General features: G+C 44.8%; 1 protein-coding gene across 1 annotated transcript; it reads right to left on the reverse strand.

Moving 5' to 3' along the window:
* Nucleotides 1–12,387: 12,387 nt before the first annotated feature.
* LOC118837774 (calsequestrin-1-like) lies at nucleotides 12,388–19,041 on the reverse strand. The gene is made up of 3 exons (XM_036744867.1): nucleotides 18,950–19,041; nucleotides 15,218–15,505; nucleotides 12,388–12,593 (listed from the first exon to the last, which is right to left on the reverse strand). The coding sequence occupies exons 2-3, from the start codon at nucleotides 15,498–15,500 to the stop codon at nucleotides 12,460–12,462; spliced, it is 417 nt and encodes a 138-aa protein (XP_036600762.1). The 5' UTR covers nucleotides 15,501–15,505; nucleotides 18,950–19,041; the 3' UTR covers nucleotides 12,388–12,459.
* Between the last annotated feature and the right edge of the window lie 3,326 nt (nucleotides 19,042–22,367).

The raw sequence follows: 22,367 nt of genomic DNA on the forward strand, positions 1-22,367 counted from the left end.
AATCAAACAAAATTATCCCCACTTGTTAAACACAGCACTCAACATCAGAGGGGACTCTCAAGTAATGACTCAGCTCTCTGATACTCAGAGAGCCGATTGCCTCTTTCTCCTTAGCTCTGCCCCATGGGGGTGCTATCATCTGTCTCCTAGCCTGAGCAATTCACACATAAATAGCCCTGATCAAGCTCTTGGCTCAGCCCCCATCCTCCTGAGAAAACTGTTTCCTTTCATTCCATTCAATCAATCAACAAGCATTTCTTAAGCACACTACACACCCTGCCAGGCACTAAACTACGTTAGGTGCTAGAAACACAAATGCAAAAGTGAGATGATCCCTACCCTCAAGATGTTTACATTCTATGATAATATTGGCCTGTACTTCATGATTCACTTACCAAAATTTTTACCAAAATTTTTATCAAAGTGTTAGAAATCAATTAAGCACCATTAATTAACCCAGAACAATAGCCTTCCTCTTCTTCTAGTCTATTGGCAGCTTCCCTCCTAGCTGTTCTCACAGGGATCTGATGAGGTAAACATCCTAAAGCATTTCCACTTACAGTGAAACTTCTCAGGTGGTCAGTGTTCAGTCTCTTGGTATGATACAGAAACTTGGAATACATCTGCCAAGGTCATGTGGACTCTGAAAACTGACTGCATCTAGGGATGAGCCCTGACTCTCTCTCCATGTCTCTCTCTTGGTCTCCTCATCTGTCTGTCCCTGACTGTCTCTGTGTCTTTCTCTGTGTTTCTCTCTGTGTGTCTCTCTGTCTCTCTCTATTTTTCTCATTCTGTCTCTCTCTCTCTGTCCGTCTGTCTCTCTGTCCCCCTTCTCCCCCACCATGTATGTCTGTCTGTCTCTCCATATCTGTCTGTCACTGTCTCTCTCTCCCAGCCATCTCTCCGATTTCTAGCTATTTTCAAGTGCTCTCATTTACTTCTCTTTAACCCCTTTCACATCAGTAGGTATGAAGAAACCCAAGGGCATAAACAGCCTGGGTCTTGTAGGCCTACAAAACTGGTGGGCAGGAAAGAAAGCACATGCTTCTCTGGGTATCATTCCCAGAAGACTACCCACATTCAGCTCCAATATATTCCAGGTTGTACCCACTCACCTGCTGTAACAACAACGTGGCTAGCAGCTGCTGTAGGGGTGTAAGACCCAACAAGACCAGCAACAAGAGCTGCCAGCACAGATTCTTTGACCTGCTTTTCTAAGGAAAGCAACTTTAAGGAGTTAACAATCTCCATTAGTCAAACATACATACATCATTCACTTAGTTCAAGGGGAAAAGCCAGCAACCTGAACTTCAGAGCAAATACAAATAGAAATTACAAACAGAAAATATCAACAGATCAAATAACACAATTCAACAGACAGACTTTGTCTGATCAATATATCACATACATAGTTACCAAGAAGAGAAGCACCAATATCTGGGTTTTCTTCAAAGCTGGGGGGCTCTTAACAATGGCTACCCAGAGTCTCCACACCAACACTCTTCCAGTGAGTGAGAGCCCCAAACAAAATGCTAACTTCTGAGTATATATACCCTTCTTAGGGCCTGAAGACTTCATACCTAATCAGCAAAAGGGTGTGGGCCTGGTGCTTTGCACCTAGTAAGATTTAATCAAAGGCACTTGATTACTTCAGAATTCTCAAAGAGAAAACAGTAAAAAAAAAGTCCTACCTTAATGAATATTACAGCTGCAGCCTGGCAGTCATCTATGGCTTCCAGAGCATCGAGGAGAACTTCTGTCACTTAGCTGCCATAATCTCTTTTTCTGTTTCACCTTGAAAATTACGCACTACAACCTTCAGTCCAATAGCCAAAGCCAACCAATGTAGTCTCTTTTTAAAACCCCCCAGGTGAATATGTCCCACAGACATGCCCCCAGCTCAGGTGATTATGTCTCTGTGTAATAGGTGGGCCCTGGCCAGTAATCAAACTCCCCAGAACCATACTGCATTGTTTCAAAGAAGTCTCCTCTGCTCTGGCTTCCTGTTTCTCATTTGCCTTCCCAAAGGTCCAGTGAGCACTGGTCTGTGAGAGCCAAGTGAAAAACACTAGGTTAGAAGCCTATGCTAGTCTGCTTTTTATAGGCAGGCTACAGGAAGCCTCAAACAGGGAGACGTACTAATGTCCTCATCAAGGCTCTTGCTAACAGTTTCTATCTTTCTGCCCCATAACTCAATTTTCCTGCCTTCTGAGTGTTATTTAAAAAGTAGGGAGGGAATCTCTCACCCATTGAGGTACCTAAGTGGTGCAATGGATAAAGCACTGGTTCTGGAGTCAGGAAGACTTGAGTTCAAATCCAGCCTTAGACACTTTCTAGCTCTGTGACCCTGGGCAAGTCACGGAACCTCTGTCTTCCTTAATCTCCTCAGCTATAAAATGGAGATGATCATTGTACCTACCTCCCAGGGTTGCTTCAAGGATCAAATGAGATAATATTTGTATAGAGCTTAGCACAGGGCCTGGCACACGACAGACACTTAATAAATGCTTATTTCCTTCATTCCATTGGACCAGGCAAGTTCACAAAGAGTCAATGCACAGAAGATCCAAGGGGGTTTCCAGTCATTGCTGGTGTCCAGGAAGAATTTTATGGGGAATAGGACCAAGTGGGGAGGGGCTCAGCAGCTGCTGACTTCTGTCTGATGCTCCTGGGAACCTCATGAATAAGAACAATTGACGTTTCTTTTTAGCTCTTTACGTTTTACAGGATGCTTGCCCCTTGGCATCCCTGTGGTACACATGTAGGACAAGTATCGTTATTCCTGTCTTACAGACAAAGGAAGAAACCAAAGCTGGATGAGCCAAAGCAATTTTACCACGGATACAGAACCAAAAAGTGTCAGAAGCTGGGATTTGAACCCAGGTCTTTGGACTTCAACTACAGTATTCTTTCTTCATTTCTCTTTCTTCTGGTATCACTGCATGGAGTGGGTGATTGGGATTCTCACTACACAACCGGGACTCCCCCGCCATCTCATCTATGAGACACTTGCCCTGTCTTATACCAATTCATTTCTTCTCCCACTGTCCCATCTATGCTTTCTGGCATCACACATAGATACACACGAGGCAGCATAAGACAGTACGTAAAGGGCTTTGTGGGATCAGAGGGAGGGAGGGAGGGAAGTGGGGCCCAGGGCTGTGAGACAACCTGATGGAATGGGAAGAACACTAGAGAGAGTCAGGGTCAGAAGACCTGTGTTCAAATCCCAACTCTGATACTTAGGAATCAAGTCTTCCTCTCCCAACCTACTCTGTAAAATGAAAGTAATAAAACTGCCTACCGCAGTTGTGAGAAAAAAATTATGAGCCCTTCTTATCACAGAGGAAAAGAGGAGGGAATAAAACATGTATTAAGCACCTACTATGTGCCAGGCCTGGTGCCAAGAACTCATTTGATCCTCACAAGGACCCTGAGACGGAGATGTTCTTATGATCTCCTTTGTACAGTCGAGGAAACTGAGCCAGACAAAGGTTAAGAGATTTGCTCAGTGTCACCGAGCTAGTAAGTGTCTGAAGCTGGATTTGAACTCAGATCTTCCTGACTTTATGCCCAGTACTCTACCCTCTGGACCACCTTGCTGCCTCTAAGGAAGAGCTAGAAGCTGGGTCGGGAGTCTAGACGGGGACAGTGGAGTAGGACCCAGAACAGGGCTATGGATATGGAAGCTACGGAACAAGATCACAGCACCTGGGAGCCTGAAGGGCCCCTGGGGTCATCTAGGACAACCGAGGCCTGAGCAGGAATACTTGCTGTGTAGCACCCCCTTCAGGATGACTCTGCAAACTACCACCCACCCTGGCAATTGACACCTCCTCCCCTCTGCGTTCTAGGGGTAACCCTGAGCGATTGGTGTTTTTAATACTGTCCCTCATGAGCCCCCATCTGGTGCGCTCTTCCAAAATATCAATTAAACAACTGACATTCCCCTATACTTAGCCCTGTTTGCCTCAGTTTCCTCATCTGCAAAATTAGCTGGAGAAGGAAATGGCAAACTACTGCAGTCTCTTTGCTAAGAAAATCCCAAACGGGGTCACAAAGAGTCAGACAGGACTGAAATGACTGAACAATAATCTCCCTACTTTCAGTTAGTCAGTTGATCTCAATGAGCTTTTTTTGGGAATTTACTGAAAAGGTATAGCAGGAAGAGAAGGTATAATTTGTAACCGCCCCCCAAAACCAGAGGCACACCCTCCCTTTGAATACTCTCAATCCGTAGGGGAGCCTGGGCTCAACCTGAAAAATGCATGTGGCTGGAGTGGGGAGGGGGTACCTCAAGACTCCTGGCTTGAGGATTCCTTTTCTCCCTTCTTAGAGAACCCACTAAGTTCACTTCTGAGACTGGCATCTCATTGCACCCTTAACTTCTTGTCATATTCGCTGTCTTAACTGATTGGTCAGTGCTGAACTGAATTAAGGAAGTTGCCCAGCGTCTACACTGGATCCTTGCTAGACTCAGCTACTGCACCAGCACCAGGACCCCAATTATAGGTGCCACCTCAGACAGCCTTGATGGATCTGCCAGGCTCACCAATTACCAGGACACTCCCATGTCAAGATGTGCCCTCACCTATGATCAGCCAAGAATAAACACAAAAAAAGGAAGCGCCGTGCACTAAGGAACACGTTGCAAGCTGCTCCTCCCCACCCCCACCCCATCTGAGGGCTCAAAGGGTTTCTGCTTCTGTAGATGCCAAGAAGAGAAAGTAGAAAAAGGGCTCGAGGGAGAAAGTATATCGATTCTTTTGTATGCAAACCCAGTTCTGTTTCAATCATTAGTCTTCCTGGCACCAAGACCAACCAGAAAACTCCTTAGCGCATCTCATGACTAGAAGAAGGTTGAAGCCAGATAATAAGCACACATCCCTGGACATATCCCCGCATTGCTATAAGGGCTGGGCTCTTACCGTCAAGACTGTAATCAGCCAGCCTGCCATTCCACCTGAGAAACGATCACCCAGTTTTCATTAAAAGTCTCCCATTAGAGGGAAATCACTACCTCTCAAAATGGAGCAGTGGGTCATTCTCCCACTAAGCCATCAGCAAAGAGACTAGAAAATTCATAAAAGCCCCAGATCCTGGCAGATGGGGCCAGGCACTCCAAAGAACAGAAGCAGAGAGGGAGACCTTGAAAGTTCTTATCTCTGCCAGGAAGGCTTTTATTTTCCTCGGAGTCAGCAGGAATCAGCGACTGTCTTCCCAAAATGGAGCCCTCCCAGAGCCTGGATCTCACAGGCTGTTTTAGTTCAGCAACTGGCAGATTTAGACATTAAAGGACCTGCTACTTCCTACCTGTGTGACCTTAAGCAAGTCACTTAACCTCCGCAGGCCTCAGCTCCCTCATCTAGAAAATGAACGGGTCCAGCTAGTTGACCTCTGAGGTCGCTGTCTGGCTCTAAATCTATGACCCTATGATTCTGAAGTCCTAAATCAATAGGAATTCCCGACACCTGTCCTAATCTCCCAAACCAAGAGTCCCTGCAATGGCCAAGCACCTGGGCTTCCCCAGAACTTGGTGGGCCGGCATAACAATCACTGGCATCTGGCCTGACTTTCCGGATGCCATTTTGAACAGCCCTATTGCCAATTAAGCAATACCAGGGAATAATTGGGAGACAGCTGCCCCCTGGTGGCTGGTCAGTCTGCAGTACCTCCTCCTTGACATCCACCTCTCTGTCTCGATGCACAGTTCAATCCAATTGAATTCAGCTAGCCTTTATGGAACTCCAGCCTGGCCTTAGATCTGGCTACTCCACAGGAAATTTACCTGACCCAATTTTCTCAGTCCCTTAAATACACATCCATTTTATGGCTAAGAAAACTAAGGCAAGAAATGTCTTAACCCAAGTTCTGATGTGTTAAATTTTTCCATTATGAAAACTACTGCCTTGCACTAGCCTGTATTATCAAGCAGAGATCAGTCCAGGCCTTTATTCTATACATATTCACATGCACATATGTGTGTGTGTGCCAATGTATACATGCCAATCACTGACAAGATGCATAATAAATATGGCAGCATCTATACAGCTCTCCAGGGTTTGCTGAGCACTTTACATATGTAATTTCATTCAATCATCACAACAGCCCTGATAGGCAGGTGGTATCATTATCTCCATTTTACAGATGAGGAAACTGAGGCTCAGTTTATGAGGCTCAGACTCACAAAGCTGAGGATCTGAGGCAGGATTAGACCTCCAGTCTTCCTAACTCCAAATCAAGCACTATCCATTGTACCACCCAGCTGCCTCAAAATGCAGCCATAGTTGAGGAGAAAGACAAGGAGTTCCAGTGGAAAGTATCTTCAGAAAGACATTCATGTTGACCCAAGTCATTCCATAAGATCCTAGATTTAGAGCTAGGAGGAACCCTAGATGTCACCAAGTCCATCTCCTCATTTTGCAGATGGAAACTGAGGCTCAGGGAGTTTGTAAATGCCTTACCCAAGGACACACAGGTAGTAAGTACTGGAGACGAGATTCAAGTGCATGACTTCTGACTCCATGGTGCTCTTTCTCAGGTCCCACACTGAGCCTTAAAGTGAATGGTTTGGACTCTCCGTCTAGTGGATCGTCAGCTCAACGGGAGTCAACAGTACAATGCGACATCAGTCCTTTAAAGCTCCAGGCTTTTTCGTCTGTGCCAGTACTGCGTGAACCTTCTCCAGCTTTGTGCCAGAGAGTAGCTGCATCACTGCGGCCAACCTGGCAATCAGCCCCTCACAGCTAGCTGAGCTAGGTGGCTGCTCAGACTGCAGGCAGCCAGGGAGAGTGGTCATGGAAAAGCAAAACACATCGATAACAATGTTTTCTAAGAAAGAAAAGTCCCCTCCTCCTCCTCCTCCTCCTCCTCCTCCTCCTCCTAATACTTCTGCTGCTGCTGAAATAGAGCAATATTGACCCCTAAGGGAATGAAGTACTAATTATGTGATTTCAGGTTTGATGGAGAGACAGGTTTGATGGTCAGCGGGGTCTTCCTATATATTATTGATCCACAGATTTGCAGCTGGAAGTAACCTTAAGTTCCATCTAGTCCAAGCCCCTCGATGAGGTAGGAGAACCCCAGGGTGGTTAAGGGACTGGCCCAAAGTCCCATGTGTAGTGCATTACATCTCTTCTGAAAACTTTAAGGTGTTACATAAATGTCAGTTAGGTAATACCATTATCACTTCTAGACTATGAATTCCCTCACTGTAGGGGCAAGGGCTTTTTAATCTTTGTATTTTCTCAGCTCCTGTATACAGATAATAGATGTGGGAGCAAGAAAATATGAGAGGGAGGGAAGAGGGAAGGAAGGAAGGAGGGGAGAGGAGGAGAGTGGAAGAGAGGAGAGGGGAGGGGAGAGGAGAAGGGAGGGGAGAGGAGGAAAGGAGAAGAGAGGGGAGAGGAGGAGAGGAGAGGAAGGAAAGAAGGAAAAGAAAAGATGTACAAAGAAAAAATGTGGTACCCTCCATCTGAGAGCAGATAATTAACTCTTTGATGTAGAATCAGCTGGAGGAAGAACAAGGAGAGACAAAAGTAGAGATAGGCACAAACAACAAGATAGACCCAGGTAGGAAAGCAGATAAAGAGGCAGAGAGGCATGACGAGAGAGGAAGGGAAAACAAAGAAAGGCAGATGGCACCATCCCTGGGTGACAGGGGAATGTGCTTAGGGAATCCTAGAATTCCAGCGCCAGCCTTCAATCTCCTCGCAACTCTGCAACCTTTTCCCACCTCCCCCCACTGGTCCATGTTCCTTTGTTTTTCTCACCCTACCACAGATACATCTCCCTAAGGAGCCTTCACATTTCACCTGGCTCTGATCCTACCATATTTCTCTCCATCTAGCTCTCAACTGGCCTGTTGTTTGCAGATGGCCTTGGATTGTGTGAAGGTATTTTTTCTTGCATGTACCCAGTTCTGCCCCACCCCCACCCCCACAGAAGTGTACAGGTAAATATTTAACCACTGTCTTTCTGAGGAAAAAAAAATTTACCTGTGACACGCCCTTAAGTTTAATCTGCATTATTAATACGTTCTGAAGTCTAGAAATCAACAAAACAATAAATCAAACCCTGATTTGTAGTGTTTACAGATTTCCAGTGTGAGTAAATGCTTACACTGAAAATTTAACAATGGTTTGAGCCCTGAGACCAGGTGCTCCCTCAAAGTCTCCCTATCTTAAAAACAGAATTGTGTCTCCCTCCCTGTAATAGGGGCCTCTTAAAGGCAGGGAGTGTGTCTTCTTTCTCAGATAGGAGGTTTTCTCAAAGCAGTGCCTTATCTCCAAACCCCAGACCAGGAACTTCTTGAGGGTAGAGCCATGTCCCTCTCCTACATGCATACATACTCTCTCTTTCGATCTCTCTCTCTCATTCTCTCTCTCTCTCTCTCTCTCTCTCTCTCTCCCTCTCACTCTCTCCTCCATCCTTCTCCCCCCCCTCCCCCTCCACTTCTTGAGGACAGGTGCAAGGGCTATGCTTCCCCCTTTAATGGCAAGCAAAATGGGACTTCTCACTGTTTTTTTCTTTTGAAGTGCTTCTTAGCACTAAAGCAACCCTTTTGCTAGTTAGATCTTAAGAAGTGTGAAGCCCTCTGACCCTAAAGAAGTGTATATACACTCTGAGCTTAGCATTTTGTTTGGGGGCTCACTCATTGGAAGGGTATTAGTGTGGAGACTCTGGGTAGCCAGTAAGGAATCCCCTGACTTTGAAAACCCAGACGTTGGTGCTTCTCTCTCTGGTAATTGTGTATGTATTGCTACAGTCAGACAGACAGAAGCCTGTCTGTTGATTTGTGTTATTTGCTCTGTTCATAATTTCTGCTTGTAATTTCTGTTTGTGTTTTCTCTGAAGTTCAGGGTGCTGACTTTTTCCCCTGAACTAAGTGAATGATATATGTACGTTTGATTAAAGTGAGATTATAAACCCCTTTAAGTTGCTTTCCTTAGAAAAGCAGATCAAAGAACTTGTGCTAGCAGCCCTCCAGTGTGCTGGTGTTATTGGCCTTACACAGCCACAGTAGCAGCAAGTAGCTTTGTTGTTACGCCCTGTCAAACTAGAGGCTTTCACTGGATCATAGATTTAGAGCTAGAAGGGAAATTAGAGGTCATCATTTTACACAGGTGGAAACTGAGGCTTAGAAAGGTTAAGTAATTTGCTTAAAAGTCATACAAACCATCGATAGCTGAGGAAGGATTTGAACCCTAGGCCTTTGCTCCATATGCTGCAGCACTCCTTCCACCATGCTGCATTGCCATCTCAAACTCTCTTTGTTCTGTTGGTTGGTCACATGCTGTATAGTTCAAAGAGCCCATTGTTAGCTGGCAGAGTTAGGAGAAGAATTGTTGACTCAGTCTTTCCTCCTGATCCAGACTGTTCTCCCCTCCTCCAGTCCTTTCCCAAAGTCTAGAGGCAAGAGCATTGAATTTGATGTGAATTGCAACCTAAATGCTATGAACCTCCCTCCTGCCCCTTAGCCCATTCCCCTTTCCAGGCTTCACCCATAATTCCTCTTCTGTCTTTCAACATGACTGAGTGCCTGGGGGAGGGGGAGCTAAAGGTCACTCAGCTGAGGAAGATGAATGATCCATGTCATGGGGTAAGTCTGCTCTCCAGTTGGGTGAGGTCACTAACCCCAGGGGAAGGGGAAAGCTGGCACTTCCATCTAAGAGCAGAGTGTGAGCCTTTGGAAAGGACTTCTGAGTCTGCTACTAAAAAAGGAGAAAAAGACTCAGAAAAAAAATGTCAGTCAACAAGCATTTATTAAGCAAATGTTGGAAGGAAAGAACAAGACCCCTGCATGCAATAACGCATTCAAATCAGGAAGAAAACATACAAACAACTGTGTCCATATAGGTATGGTATAAATGAGAGGCAATCTGGGGGGTTGGGGGAGGGAGAGCTGGGAAAGGCCTACTGCAGAAGGTAGGATTTGAAGGAAAGCAGGGAAGGATATATTTCTTCCAAGGGAAGGAATGAGTGCAATTCTAACATCTCCCATCTAACATCTCTTCAGAAGTTGGAGGTTCCACCTGGATTTCTCTTGCCTCCCAATGCCTCCCCATTGCCATGCCTAGCCTCCTTCTGGTCTCTGTAGCTTCTGAAAAACCTTTGTCAGATGCCAGAGTACTACCCAAGGATGGGAAGAGCCTCTAGTTCCTGCTAAATGCCCTCCCTATCCATCCATCACCCAAAGCTCTATGCCCCACACCCCTTTCAAGTCACTGAAAAAGAAAAGTCTCTGTTTCTCCCTGTCTCCATCTGATAGAATCAGATTCTCAGTTAATAGGAACCTCAGAAGGCATCTAGTCCAAACTGTATCTGAAAAAGCAATTTCCTGTATGATACAGTGAACAAATGGACATCCAATTTGAGGTGAGTGACAGATAGGGGGGTCATATAGAGGGAAAGTATAAGAAGATTGGAGAGAGAAAATGAGACAGGAAAAAAGACACAGATGAGAGAAATATAACCAGGAAGAAAGAAAAGAGAGGAGACAGAAACAGGTAGGCGTTTAGTTGAAGAGAGGATGATTTAGGGAGGACAAAGGAAAGGACGGATTAATTTCCCTTCTGAAGAATTCTGGGAGATGGTAGAACTGTACCTTTCCGCCCAACCTCTACCTTTCCGCCCCTCCCCCCAGAGAATCCCCTTGACAGAGTCATGTAGGGTAAAGTGTCCTGGAGACCTGGATTCTATTCCCAGCTTTGCCACTGACTCCCTGTTTAACCCTGGGCAATCCATACCCCTTTTCTGTTTCCTCTTCTGTTAAGTATATTAACTCTCCCTGAATCTTTCACAGGCTTGTTGTGAAAGTCACTTGACCAAAGATTCTGATACACTGGTCCAAGGCTGTTCTTTCTACCTATAGCTCCAAGGCCCTCTTCTTTATCCCCATACCACTGCTATTATGCCTGCTTCTCCCACCCCCCATCCTTAATTTAAGCTAAGGTATGAATGACTAAGTACATCTGAGAGTAAGAATTTTACCAAAGAGATGTGCATTTTAACAAGAATCCAAGCCTTCAACTTGTTCATGATTATTGCCTCTCTTAGATCCCTCCAGACTCATATTTCTAAAGCTCAGCTCTTATCACATACTTCCTGGGCTCAGAAACCTTCCTTGACTTATAGGACAAAGTCCAAATTCCTGATCCCAGCATTCAAGGCCCTCTACAATCCACCCCCAAACTTGTTCTCTACCCTGTGATCTTAAGATAATGCTAAATCCTTGAATCCTCAAACAAGTTCCTGCTTGGATATCACACACATGCCTACCAGAAAACTGAGGCCTGAGCAAGCATTATAGCATAAACTTGTGTCTCTGTTGGACACTGTTATCATATTATCCTTGGGGCCACACACAAGTTCCTTCCCTATAATTATGTTTTGCCTCTCATCCAGGTGATTACTAGAGCACAGTATGTTTGGACCCACATAGGTGCCCTCAACAGGAATAGAGAAGTTTAGCAGAGGAGTGAGTTTGGGCGGGGGGGGGGGGGAGGTAATGGATCTATGTTGGACATGTTGACTTTTAGTTTTATGAAATGAAAGAGCTCCAAAAAGTCAAGTCATCCTATAGACTCCAAGGCTGTAACTCAGTTGCCTTCTCCCGCTGCTCCCATTGGCGAGTTCTTTCCAGAACCTCCATTTTGAGAAAGAGCCCATCCTTCATTCCCTGGACTTCACCACTATGCCCCACTTGGCTACCTTCCTACTTTGCTCCCCTCTCCACTTTTCTTCTCCCTTTTATGGATTGCCTTCCCCCACTAGAATAGAAGCTTCTTGAGGTCAGAGAGGGAATTTCATTTTGTTTGTATTTGCATTAGCATAGTGCTTGGCACATAGTAATTGCCTAATAAATGCTTCTTGGTTTGACTTGACAGACCAACCAGGATAAATGCAAGGCCTCGGGTTCAGGATATACAAAGTACTTGACGGAATTGGGGGTTTAGCCTGAAGACTTAAGGAGGACGTTTTAACTGGCTTCCACGGGATCTGAAATACACTCCTATGTAATGGGGATTAATTCAATTTCCTTTAGTTTGTCCCCAGAGAAAAGAATTAGGGAGCAATGGAGGGAAAACTTGAAGAAAGGTTAGGCTCGATATAAGGGGAAACTTCCTAACAATTAGAGCTCTCCACAAGTGCTATTGACTACTTTGGGAAGTAGTGAGCTCCCTGGAGGAGTCAAAAAGCTGGATGATCTCTTGTCAGGTGTGTTGTAAGGGGCATTCTCAGATATGAGCTGGGCTCAATGGCCCGAGGAGCCTTCCAGCTCTGTGATTCCACCCCCCTGAGACACGGGGCTCCCAAGACTCTAAGGTTATGTTTCTATGGTTTTCAGATTCTCTATTTTGATGATTCTCTAACCACTGCCATCGAGCTGAGTGTAAGATTTTATTTTTCTATATCATCTTCATCATCTCTTTTTTCCCAGTGCTTTCCTTTGACATCTTACTCCTCCTCTTCATCATCATCTGTTTCATCATCTTCATCACTTTCATCCTCTTCATCATCATCTGTTTCGTCTTCATCGCTTTCACCCTCGTCACTTTCGTCTTTGTCATCTTCATTTTCATCACTTCCTTCTGAAAAGTAAACGAAATTCATGAAACAAAAATGTCCTCCTTTGGGCCTGGGCAGGGATTGACCCCATCACAAAAGGGATATTCAGGGATCAATTTTCAGATGCAAAGTGGCGTCTCAAAGGGAGATGACATGTCCAAGCTCACATAGAGAGCAAAGACGGATTGGGAACAGGACTTGACTCCTAGGCACCAAGTCCAGGGCTCTTTCCACCAGACCACACTGTCCCCAAAAGCAATCTTGCCCTCCGACACCTGACATAATGCAAGGGTCTGACTCTAGACTCCCGTGATTCCCTGATTCCCGCTTCGGATCACTGACTAGGAACGGTTAGATTTGATTTAATAATGGCAGCTTTCATGATATAAAAAGAACTGTGGACTAGAAGTGAAGAAACCTAAGTGAGAGAGACCCAGGCTCCCGAGGATTGGTAGTTTTAGAAGTCAGATTTGAATCTGGGGCTTCCTGACTCCCAGTTCAGAATTCTGTCTGCTACATCCTACTATCTCTTCTGATTTGTAACCTATAGAAACATGAGGAGGATTTTTTTTATTTGAGCAGCAGCATAAAGGAGTAAGGGACACTAAGTGGTGTTACTGCACAAATATTATGAGTTATTAGACAGCTAGGTGGCACAATGGATAGAGGCCTGGGCATCAGGAAGATCTGAGTTCAAATTCAGCCACAAACACTAGCTGCTGTGTGATTCTGGGCAAGTCACTTAACTCCGTTTACCTTAGTTTTCTCATCTGTAAAATGAGCTAGAGAAGGAAATGGCAAACTACTCCAGTATCTTTGCCATGGAAAACCCCACTAAATGGGGTCATAAAGAGTTAGAGATAACTGAACCACAACAACAAATGATAATTAATAATAATAATAATACTAAGGAAGTAAACAGAGCACTAAACTTGGAGATAGAAGATTTGGGTTCAAGTCCCAGTTATGACTGTTATTACTACTACTATCACTCTACTAAGCCTCTGTGTCCCAATCTGTAAAATGGGCCTAATAATCCGCTAGCTCCACTGAATCTCACAGTCTCAGAGCTGGAAAGGACCTCCGCAATCCACACCTAAACAGGAAGACTCTACCATAATATTCCCCAACAAATGGTCATCCAGTCTCTACTGAATTAGGTGGTGCAGTGGATAGAACGTTGGGCCTGGAGTCAGGAAAAGCTGAGTTCAAATCTGGCTTTAGACACTTCTTAGTTGTGTGACTCTCTGACTCAGTTTCCTCATCTGTAAGATGGGGTATGATAATAGCACCTTCCTCCCAGGGTGCTTGTGAGGATTAAATAAGATAAGCAAGGTGCTTTATAGATCTTAAAGTGCTATTATTATTATTTTAACCACTTTGGTTTCTTCACTGGGGCTCTTGGGAGAAAAATGCTTTGTAAACTACAAAACACTATAAAATTATTCACTACACCAATAACTCATAATGTTATTGTTCAGTTGTTTCAGTCATGTTCAACTCTTTGTGACCCAATTTGGGGTTTTCTTGGCAAAGATACTGAACTGGTTTGCTGTTTCCTTTTCCAGCTTATTTTACAGATGAGGAAACTGAGGCAACCACAGGTTAATTGACCTGCCCAGGGTCACACAGCTAGTAAGTATCTGAGGTCAGACTGAACTGAGGAAAATGAGTTTTCCTTACTCCAGGCCCAATGCTTTACCCACTGTACCACCTAGCTGCCCTGTAATATCACTGAATTATCATCTTTCCTGAATCCTAAGGCCCCTTGAGATGTGACTAGTAAACTTTTACTGAAGTATATCTTGATATTACCAAAAGCAAATAACCATAAAGACAGAAACATAGATCTCCCACAGAGGTAGCTGGGTCAAGGATAAACTCCCCCACACCTCCCCCTTCTATATAATGCGATGCTGAGGTTTGAAGTATTTAAAACTTGGAGTCCCCCCACCACCACCACCACCAGTCACTAGTTGGTTTGAGACAGCATACCCAATTCAGGGAACCGTGGGCCATAAGAGAGCTGAGCAGACTGAAAGAAGTCTCCCAGGTTTTTCACGCTAACCCCTCAGAAAATAGTTAGTGTGGGCTAGCTGCATCGGTCAGCTTTGGAGAAGTCTCCAACACTGGTGATCTGGTGCCTACTGCCTTCCCTGATCACCAGGAAAGTTTACAGTAGAGAGACTCTGTGAAATTCTGCAGCTAAAATCAATTCTTGTTCAGGGCTTTGCCCATGACCTTGTCCTGCCCCTGTGTGCATGTAGCATCATAGGGTGAACTGGGCCCTTAAAGGAGTGTCTATGTCTCTATCTTGGTCAGAACCTTATCCAAGAGGGGATTTAATTTGTTCTTGTGTTCCCAGAAGAGCAGGAACCCCTGGAGGAGGAAGGGGAGATGTTTTTGGTCTGTGTCTAAGCCTAAGGAGGGACGAGGACTAGCTTGAGCTGCTCTGGTGGCAAAGGGGCACTGCTAGCCGATAAGAACTGGCCCATCAGGCTAGGATCTTGTCTGAAGGTGTGACTGTAAGGCTCTCCTATCTCTATCTTCAAAAGATGGCCCCCATGGAAGAAGACAGCTGGTCCTCTTCTGTGGTGCCATCATGGTGAAAGGCAACAGCAGAGCATCAGTCCCAGGCCTAACTCACCCTGTTGGATTTTCTTAAGGAGTAGGTTGGCCACATCTTGCTGGTGAATGGCTTTTAGAACCTTCAAAGTAACTTCCAGGGCATACTTTTCTCCGTAATACTTGACCAGCATTTGAGCAAGATCATCGCAGTGGGCGGGTTCCAATTTTCCCCAAGGAATGGGCTTATAACATTTCTTTAGTGCAATGTGGTATAGTTTCCTCTTAAACTTCCTCAGCTCATGTTCTACAAGCTCATCGAGAGAATTGGTCAGATGCTGGTCCATAGCTGCTGGTACACGCATTTGACCTGGAAGAGGAAGAAAGAGGTGACCTGGCAAATTTGAGAGAGGAGGAAATTAAGTATTGACAGAAAAATAATAACAACCATAACAATAGCGATGATGATGATGATGGTGGTGGTGATGGTGATAACGGCTACACCTTCCATAGTATTTAAGGGTTTGGAAAACATTTTTCTCCATCCAAACAAGACTGTGAAGTAAATAAGGCGAGAATGACCTCTTGGCCCCCTTTTATATAATGAAAAACTGAGGTTTAAAGGGGAGTGGTCCATCCAATACCATACATTAAGTTAATGCAAAAACGAGGATTAGAATTCAGTTCTCCTGAGTATGTGAGCGAGGTAGGATGGTGTAATGAAAAAGGCCCTGGATTTGGAGTCAAAGAAGCAAGGATGAAATCCTGACTTAGTAACCTTGAACAAGTCACTCAGCTTCCTCTTGAACCAGATTCTGTTGCCTCCTCTGCTGTAAATTGAGTTTGACCTCATTGATCTCTAAGACCCATTTGTAGCAATAAGGGCGTTAGACCTTATAACTTCAAGGCCCAAATTCTTTACTGCATGAGGCTGGTTTTCTGGTTTTCTGGTTCTTCCAGTGTTGAAGGACAAAGCCATTGACAAAGTCCATCTCCCTAATGCACAGCTAATAGCTAGCTAGCATTTTGTGTTGTCAATCAAAATGGGCTCTTAGCACTCAGTTCAATCAAGTGCCCTTGAAGAGTTTGGCCTTTGTTTCCTTGACTAGATTGGGAGTCCTTGGTGACCTCCTTGCCTCAGGGGAGGGCCTAGTAAATTTACATGGGTTTGAGTGGCATGTTTGGGACATCAGAGGCTTTTAGACCACGTAGGTTTAAGTTGCCTCTTTGTGACGATTTCAGGTCATGTGGGTGAGTTGCATGTACCTTTGACCCTGAAGAAGGTATAAAAGCAGGGGTTGGCTTTCTCTTTTTTGGTGCTCTTACCCACAGCCATGGTGGTGCATGTGACTCTGGGCCAGCCCTTATTATGAGCTCCTGGGCTGAACTTAGATGTTGGTAACTATGAATTGTATTTGGCCTGTCTGTCGATGTTTGTAATTTGTTTGTATTTGCTCTGAAGTTCAGGGTGCTGGCTTTTTCCCCTGAACTAAGTATTTGTATGCTGGATTAAAGTGAGATTGTCAATGCCTTAACGTTGCTTTCCTTAGTAAAGCAGATCAAAAGAACCTAGGTTTGGCAGCATTCTTGTTGCTGGGCTTGTGTTGGTCTTCCACCCCCACAGCAGCTGCTAGCCGGATTGTTGAAACACGTTTGTATATAGCACTTGAAAGTTTGCAAAGCACTTTACATATATTAACTCATTTGATCCCCAAAACAACCCTGTGATGTAGGTGCTGTTCTTTATCCCCATTTTACAGCTAGGAAAACCAAGTCAAGAGAAGATTTAGGTTGCACAGCTATGTAAGCATCTCAGGCGGGTCTTCCTTACTCCAGCTGGGACCAAGCACTTCATCCACTGGGCCACCTAGTTTCCTTAGAAAGGATACTCAATTTGGAGTCAGGAGACCTGGGGGTCTGACCCAGGATCTGACATTTACTTCCCCAGAGCTTTCATTTCTTCATTTGTAAAATGAGAGGGAGAGACTAGATGCTTCCTCAGGGCCTTTCTAGCTCTAAATTCACATTCCTATCATCCTTCAGGTAGCCATGGTATATATACCCCCATTCCCAGTGACTGACTGGAATACAGCTTGGAAGGAATTTGTTCTATGATGTTTGGATTCTGTCAAAGGGCTGCACTTGAGGACCTAGAGGGCCACATGTGACCTTGAGGCCGCAGGTTCCCCATCCCTGAGCTAGATCCTGATTAATGCAAATGATGAATCCCTGAAGTGGTTGGTTGCATGTATTCAAATTCATACTATTTGAAGTTATAATTATGTAAAATACAGTTATTGGTTCTGGTCCAATGAGCACAAGATAAAGGGAAGGGAAATGGAAATAAGAATTTATTAAGCACCTACTATGTGCCAGAAACTCTACCAATGCTTTACAAATATCATCTCATTTTATCCATACACAAACCCTGTGAAGTAGGTGCTATTATTATCCCCACTTTGGAGTTGAGGAAACTGAGGCAGATAAGTGGTTCAGTGACTTGTCCAGGGCCATACAGCTTAATAAGTTGATTTGAACTCAGGACTTCAGAGCTCTATCCACTGTGCCACCCTAGCTGTCCCTAGGTGAGAGGAATAAAAGAGATTTTGTGTGGGGAATAATGGGAGATAGGGTGAGGACATCTGCAGAGTAGGAAGATGGATGGACCAGGGAGCAGGTAACGGGAAGGGAGTGTGACCACCTATGCTGTCTAAGAATTTGAATTATAGGGACTCTAAGAGGTTTGCCAGCTGCAGGATGGTTGGTTTTCATGCTCTTTCCACTAGAAATGACACCTAAATCCCAAGAGTTATCTGTGTAAAGTTCGCATAGCCCCATAGAATGTAAGCTCCTTGAGGGCAAGAATTGTTTCATTTTTGTCTTTGTATGCTCAGCACCCAGCACAATGCCTTCCTAGAATAGATCAGGGGCTTAATGTAATCGAATCAAATTGAATTTAGAGCAAGGGCTTAGACTGGTCAGAGAAGAGTGTGCTTGAGGTTATTGTCTCTGCTATACCTAAGCTCCTTCTTCCCAGTCTTGTTCCAAATGACCAGGAAGGAGTCATTTAGACCAATCTCCTCATTTTACAAGTGAGGAAACTGAGGCCCAGAGAGAAGTGTCTTACCCAAGGCTACATAGGTAGAGAGCAGAGCTGCCATTTGAACCATTTTATGATTCCTAATCAAGTGGCCTGTATAATCAACACCTAGGAAAATGTTAGAGGCAGCCTTAGTCCAATCAGTCAGTGAATAAGCTTTTATTAAGCACCTACTATGTGCTAGGCACCATGCTGAGCACTGAGCACACAAAGAAAGACAAAAGTATGATCCTTGCCTTCAGTGGGGACTAGACTGTGCAAATAGTTATGTGAATGGAGAGTGATCTCAGAGGGTGGACGTTAGCAGTGTTGGGGGTGGGAGACACACAAGAAAAGCTTTTGCAGAAGGATGGCTTTGAGCTAAGTTGAAAGAAGCCAGAAGGAAGAGGTGAAAAGAAGAGGTGTGGGTGTGGGAACAGCCAGCTCAAAGCAGTTGGGAGTTGGGAGTGCCACACAAGGAACAAGGCCACTGTCACTGGGTCCACAGAGAAAGATGGGGCATCTCTATCAATTGCCCTGAGCAAGAGAGGTAGTTGGGAAGGGGGGCCTGAAGGCAAGAGGACTGCGGCAGTAAGGACAGATGACAAAGATCTGTGTTGAGGTCCTGGTCCTGATCCAGGATCCTGATGGTTTGATCTGAGGATGGATGGGAAAAGGCCGAGTGTTCCAGCCCTAAGGTCCTAAAGAAGACTCCTGGGTCTTTGATCTACTTACCCTCCAATCATCAGCAAGGACAGCTTTACTCCAGTGTTGGTTGGGGGAGTATCAGAGAGGATAGTGGGGAGGTGGGAGCTTGGCTCAGAGATAATAATCGAACCCCAGGGGAGCTAGTGAGGGTCACCGAATGGGAGGGTAAACAAAGCAGAGGGACCAGGCAGAGCTGAGGTCATAGAGGCAGCTGCTTCCAGCTTTCATGGGTTGCCAGTCAACAGGGGCTGGGCCAGTTGGAGTGTTCACAACATCACAGGGCTTAACAGGGTTCAGCACTACCTTGACTTGAAAAATCATGGCTACTTCCCCACCCAGAAAAGAGACCATGATAATAAAAAGATGCTCTCATCTCCTCTTCCTGGGGACTTGAAAGGAATACTGATCACATCACTCCCCCACTCAATAAACTCCATTGGCTCCCTACTACCTCCAGGATCAAATGTCAAATGCTTCAGTTTTTAAAGCACTTTATAACGTGGTCTCTTTTTGCCTTTCAAGTCTTCACACACTTTCTATTCCTCTCCTTGGACTTTGTGATCCAATGGCAATTGGTCTCCTTGCTGTCTCTCACACGGGACAATCAATCTCTTGACTCTGTGCCTCTTCACTGGTTGTCCCCCATGCCCAGAATGCTCTCTCTCCTCACCTCCACTTCCTGGCTTCAAGTCTTAGCTAAAGTCTTACCTTCTGCAAGAGGCCTTTGCTGGTTTTCCCAATCCCCCACCCATTCCCTTCCATTTGTACTGTAGATTTTACTGCAGATAGCTATTTGCATGTTGTCTCTGCAATTAGAAATTGAATCCCTTGAGAGCAGGGACCATATTTTTGTCTTTCTCTGTATACCTAGAGCTTAGCACAGGAGCTGTCTCACAGTAGGCACTTAGTGTTTATTGAATAACTGAAACACCAACTCGGTGCTCAGTGCCAGCAACGTCATCTCAGTTTCACATCCTGCATCTGTGTTTTGTCTACCCAGCACCGTACCCCACCACTACCACCTACACGACAGCAAGGAGGTCAACAGAGGGCACAAAATGAACTGTCAGCCCCACGGATTTTGAGACAGAAGCCCTGGCTCTGCCAGGAACCTCTTAAGCCCAAACAGAAATGGGGAGCCCAGGGAAATGACAATCTCATCAGCTCCCACAGGGTCAATTACCATCTCTCTGCAGATGATTCTCCAATTAATTTATCCATCCCTAACCTCTCTCCTGAGCTCCAACCTCACACCTGCCATTGCCTTTTGGATATCTTGAATTAAATGTCCCATAGGCATGTAAGCCTATGTCCAAAAGAGAGCTCCTAATCTTTTCCCTTAAATCCTCTGCTCATCAGAACATCCCTGCTACTATCGAAGACATCATCATCATCCCAGATACCCAAACTCACCATCTCAGAGCAATCCTCAATTCCTCTCTCACATTCACCCTACATATCCAATCTGTTTCCAAGTCTTATCTTTTCTACCTTCTCACATGAGCCCTCTTCTCTTCATTCACACAGCTGCACCTTGGCACAGGCCTTCATCATCTCACCAGATTATTAAAACAGCCTTCTGGTTGGCCTCCCTGCCTCCAAACTCTTCCCTACTCTATTCCATCCCTCACTGAGCTACCAAAGTGATTTTCCTAATTCTTAGGTATAAAGATGTCACATCCCTGCTCAAACTCCAAATGGCTCCCCAAATATATATATATATATAATATAAATATGAAATCCTTTGATTTTTAAAACCTTTCACAACTCGGTGTCTCCCTACCTTTCCAGTCTTCTTATACTCCCCTTCATGGACTCTGATATACAGTGACAATGGCCTCCATAATGTTCCTTACATGTCTCCCTCCATCTCCTTACTCTTTTACTGACTGTTCCCTATACCTGGAATGCTCGCCTCTCCCCTCCCTTCCCAGTTCCCTGGCTACCTTCAAGACTCATCTCAAATCCTTCCTTCTGCAAGAAGCCTTTCCTAATAGCCCTTAATATTCCCCCTGTGGATTCTATCCAATTTATCCTGTATATAACTTGTTTGCACATAGTTTTTTATAAGTTGTCTCCCTCAGACTGTATGCTCCCTGAAGGCAGGACTATCTCATGCCTTTCTTTCTATCCCTAGCATTTGACACAGAGCCTGACACATAATAGACATTTAATAAACAGCTGCTGAGCATTTTCTCTTATCAGTAACAAATCCTTGACAATTCTAAGGTCCCTTGCAGGTCCAACATTCTAAGTCCTAAGCTCTGTGTTGCTATGATACAAAGACAGTGTAGTTTATAGACTCTGAGTCCCTGATATAAATTCCTCATCTTTCTCAGTGGACTAAGGACTGACCCTCATCATTCCAGGGGTTCATACACCAAGAGCTCTAGATGTAGAATTAGTTTGAATGGAACAGAAATAGCATCAAAGGAAATGATAATAAAGTAAGACTGGAAAGGTAGATGGGACCACACCATGGATCATTTAAATGGCAGGATTAGTTCACTTTTGTCTTAGGGCCATTGAAGACTTTTTAGGAGGGATGACATAATCAAATGTGTTTTGTGGATGTCAATTTGCCAGCTGTGGTGAGAAAGATATCCTGAGAGAATTCCAGAGAGTTGTTTTATGCTGGTACCTATGGTCTGGCTGCTGTGGGGACCAAGACTGATAACAGACGAGGACAGAGGGTAGGCAGCATTCTGGTATTCAGCCAGCCTTCTGTGATGTAAGAGTCAGGAGAAAAGGGAACAAAGGCCTTCCATTTTCACAGTGCAACAAACTAACACCAGGAACCCATCAGGTTTGCAAGCTGAAAAAAAAGACCCAGAAGTGAGAGGCAGTCTCAACAAATAAACAAAGACTCACAGTGAGATCTGATAGGGCCTAGTGAGAGACAAGGTCTAGGCTTTCAGGACATGAGTTCAGTGCCAGGAGACAGAGCAGCTGTCGCATTAGACAAAATCAGGCATTTGATTTGTTACTCCTTCACATCACATCTGAGCAGCTAGGTGAATATTGGACTTGGAGTCAAGAATCCTTGACTCTCGCTAGCTCTATGACCTTGGGCAAAAACAACTTTTCAGCCTCAATTTCCTTATCTGTAAAATGGGGATCATAATGGTACCTACCTCTCAGAGGATGATGTGAGGATAATATAAAGTGCTAGGCACATCTTGAGTTCTACATAAATGCGCTTCATCATCCTCATCCTCATCCTCATTACTCGTCCATCCCTTCCTTCCATTTCATCCAAACCCCATCAGCTGGAGAATTCCTCGTGCGCTCCCGCTTTCATTAATACCCGTAGAATTCAGCAGTGGGGGACAGGTTAGGAAGCATTCGAAGAATAAGATTTCCCAATTGGTCTGTAAATTATTTGCATGAATTACTACTTTGAAAAGGAACCTTGGACTTAGAGAACTTCGGTGACTTATTAATG

The sequence above is a fragment of the Trichosurus vulpecula genome, chromosome 2 (genome assembly GCF_011100635.1).
Source record: "Trichosurus vulpecula isolate mTriVul1 chromosome 2, mTriVul1.pri, whole genome shotgun sequence".
Lineage (NCBI taxonomy): Eukaryota > Metazoa > Chordata > Mammalia > Diprotodontia > Phalangeridae > Trichosurus > Trichosurus vulpecula.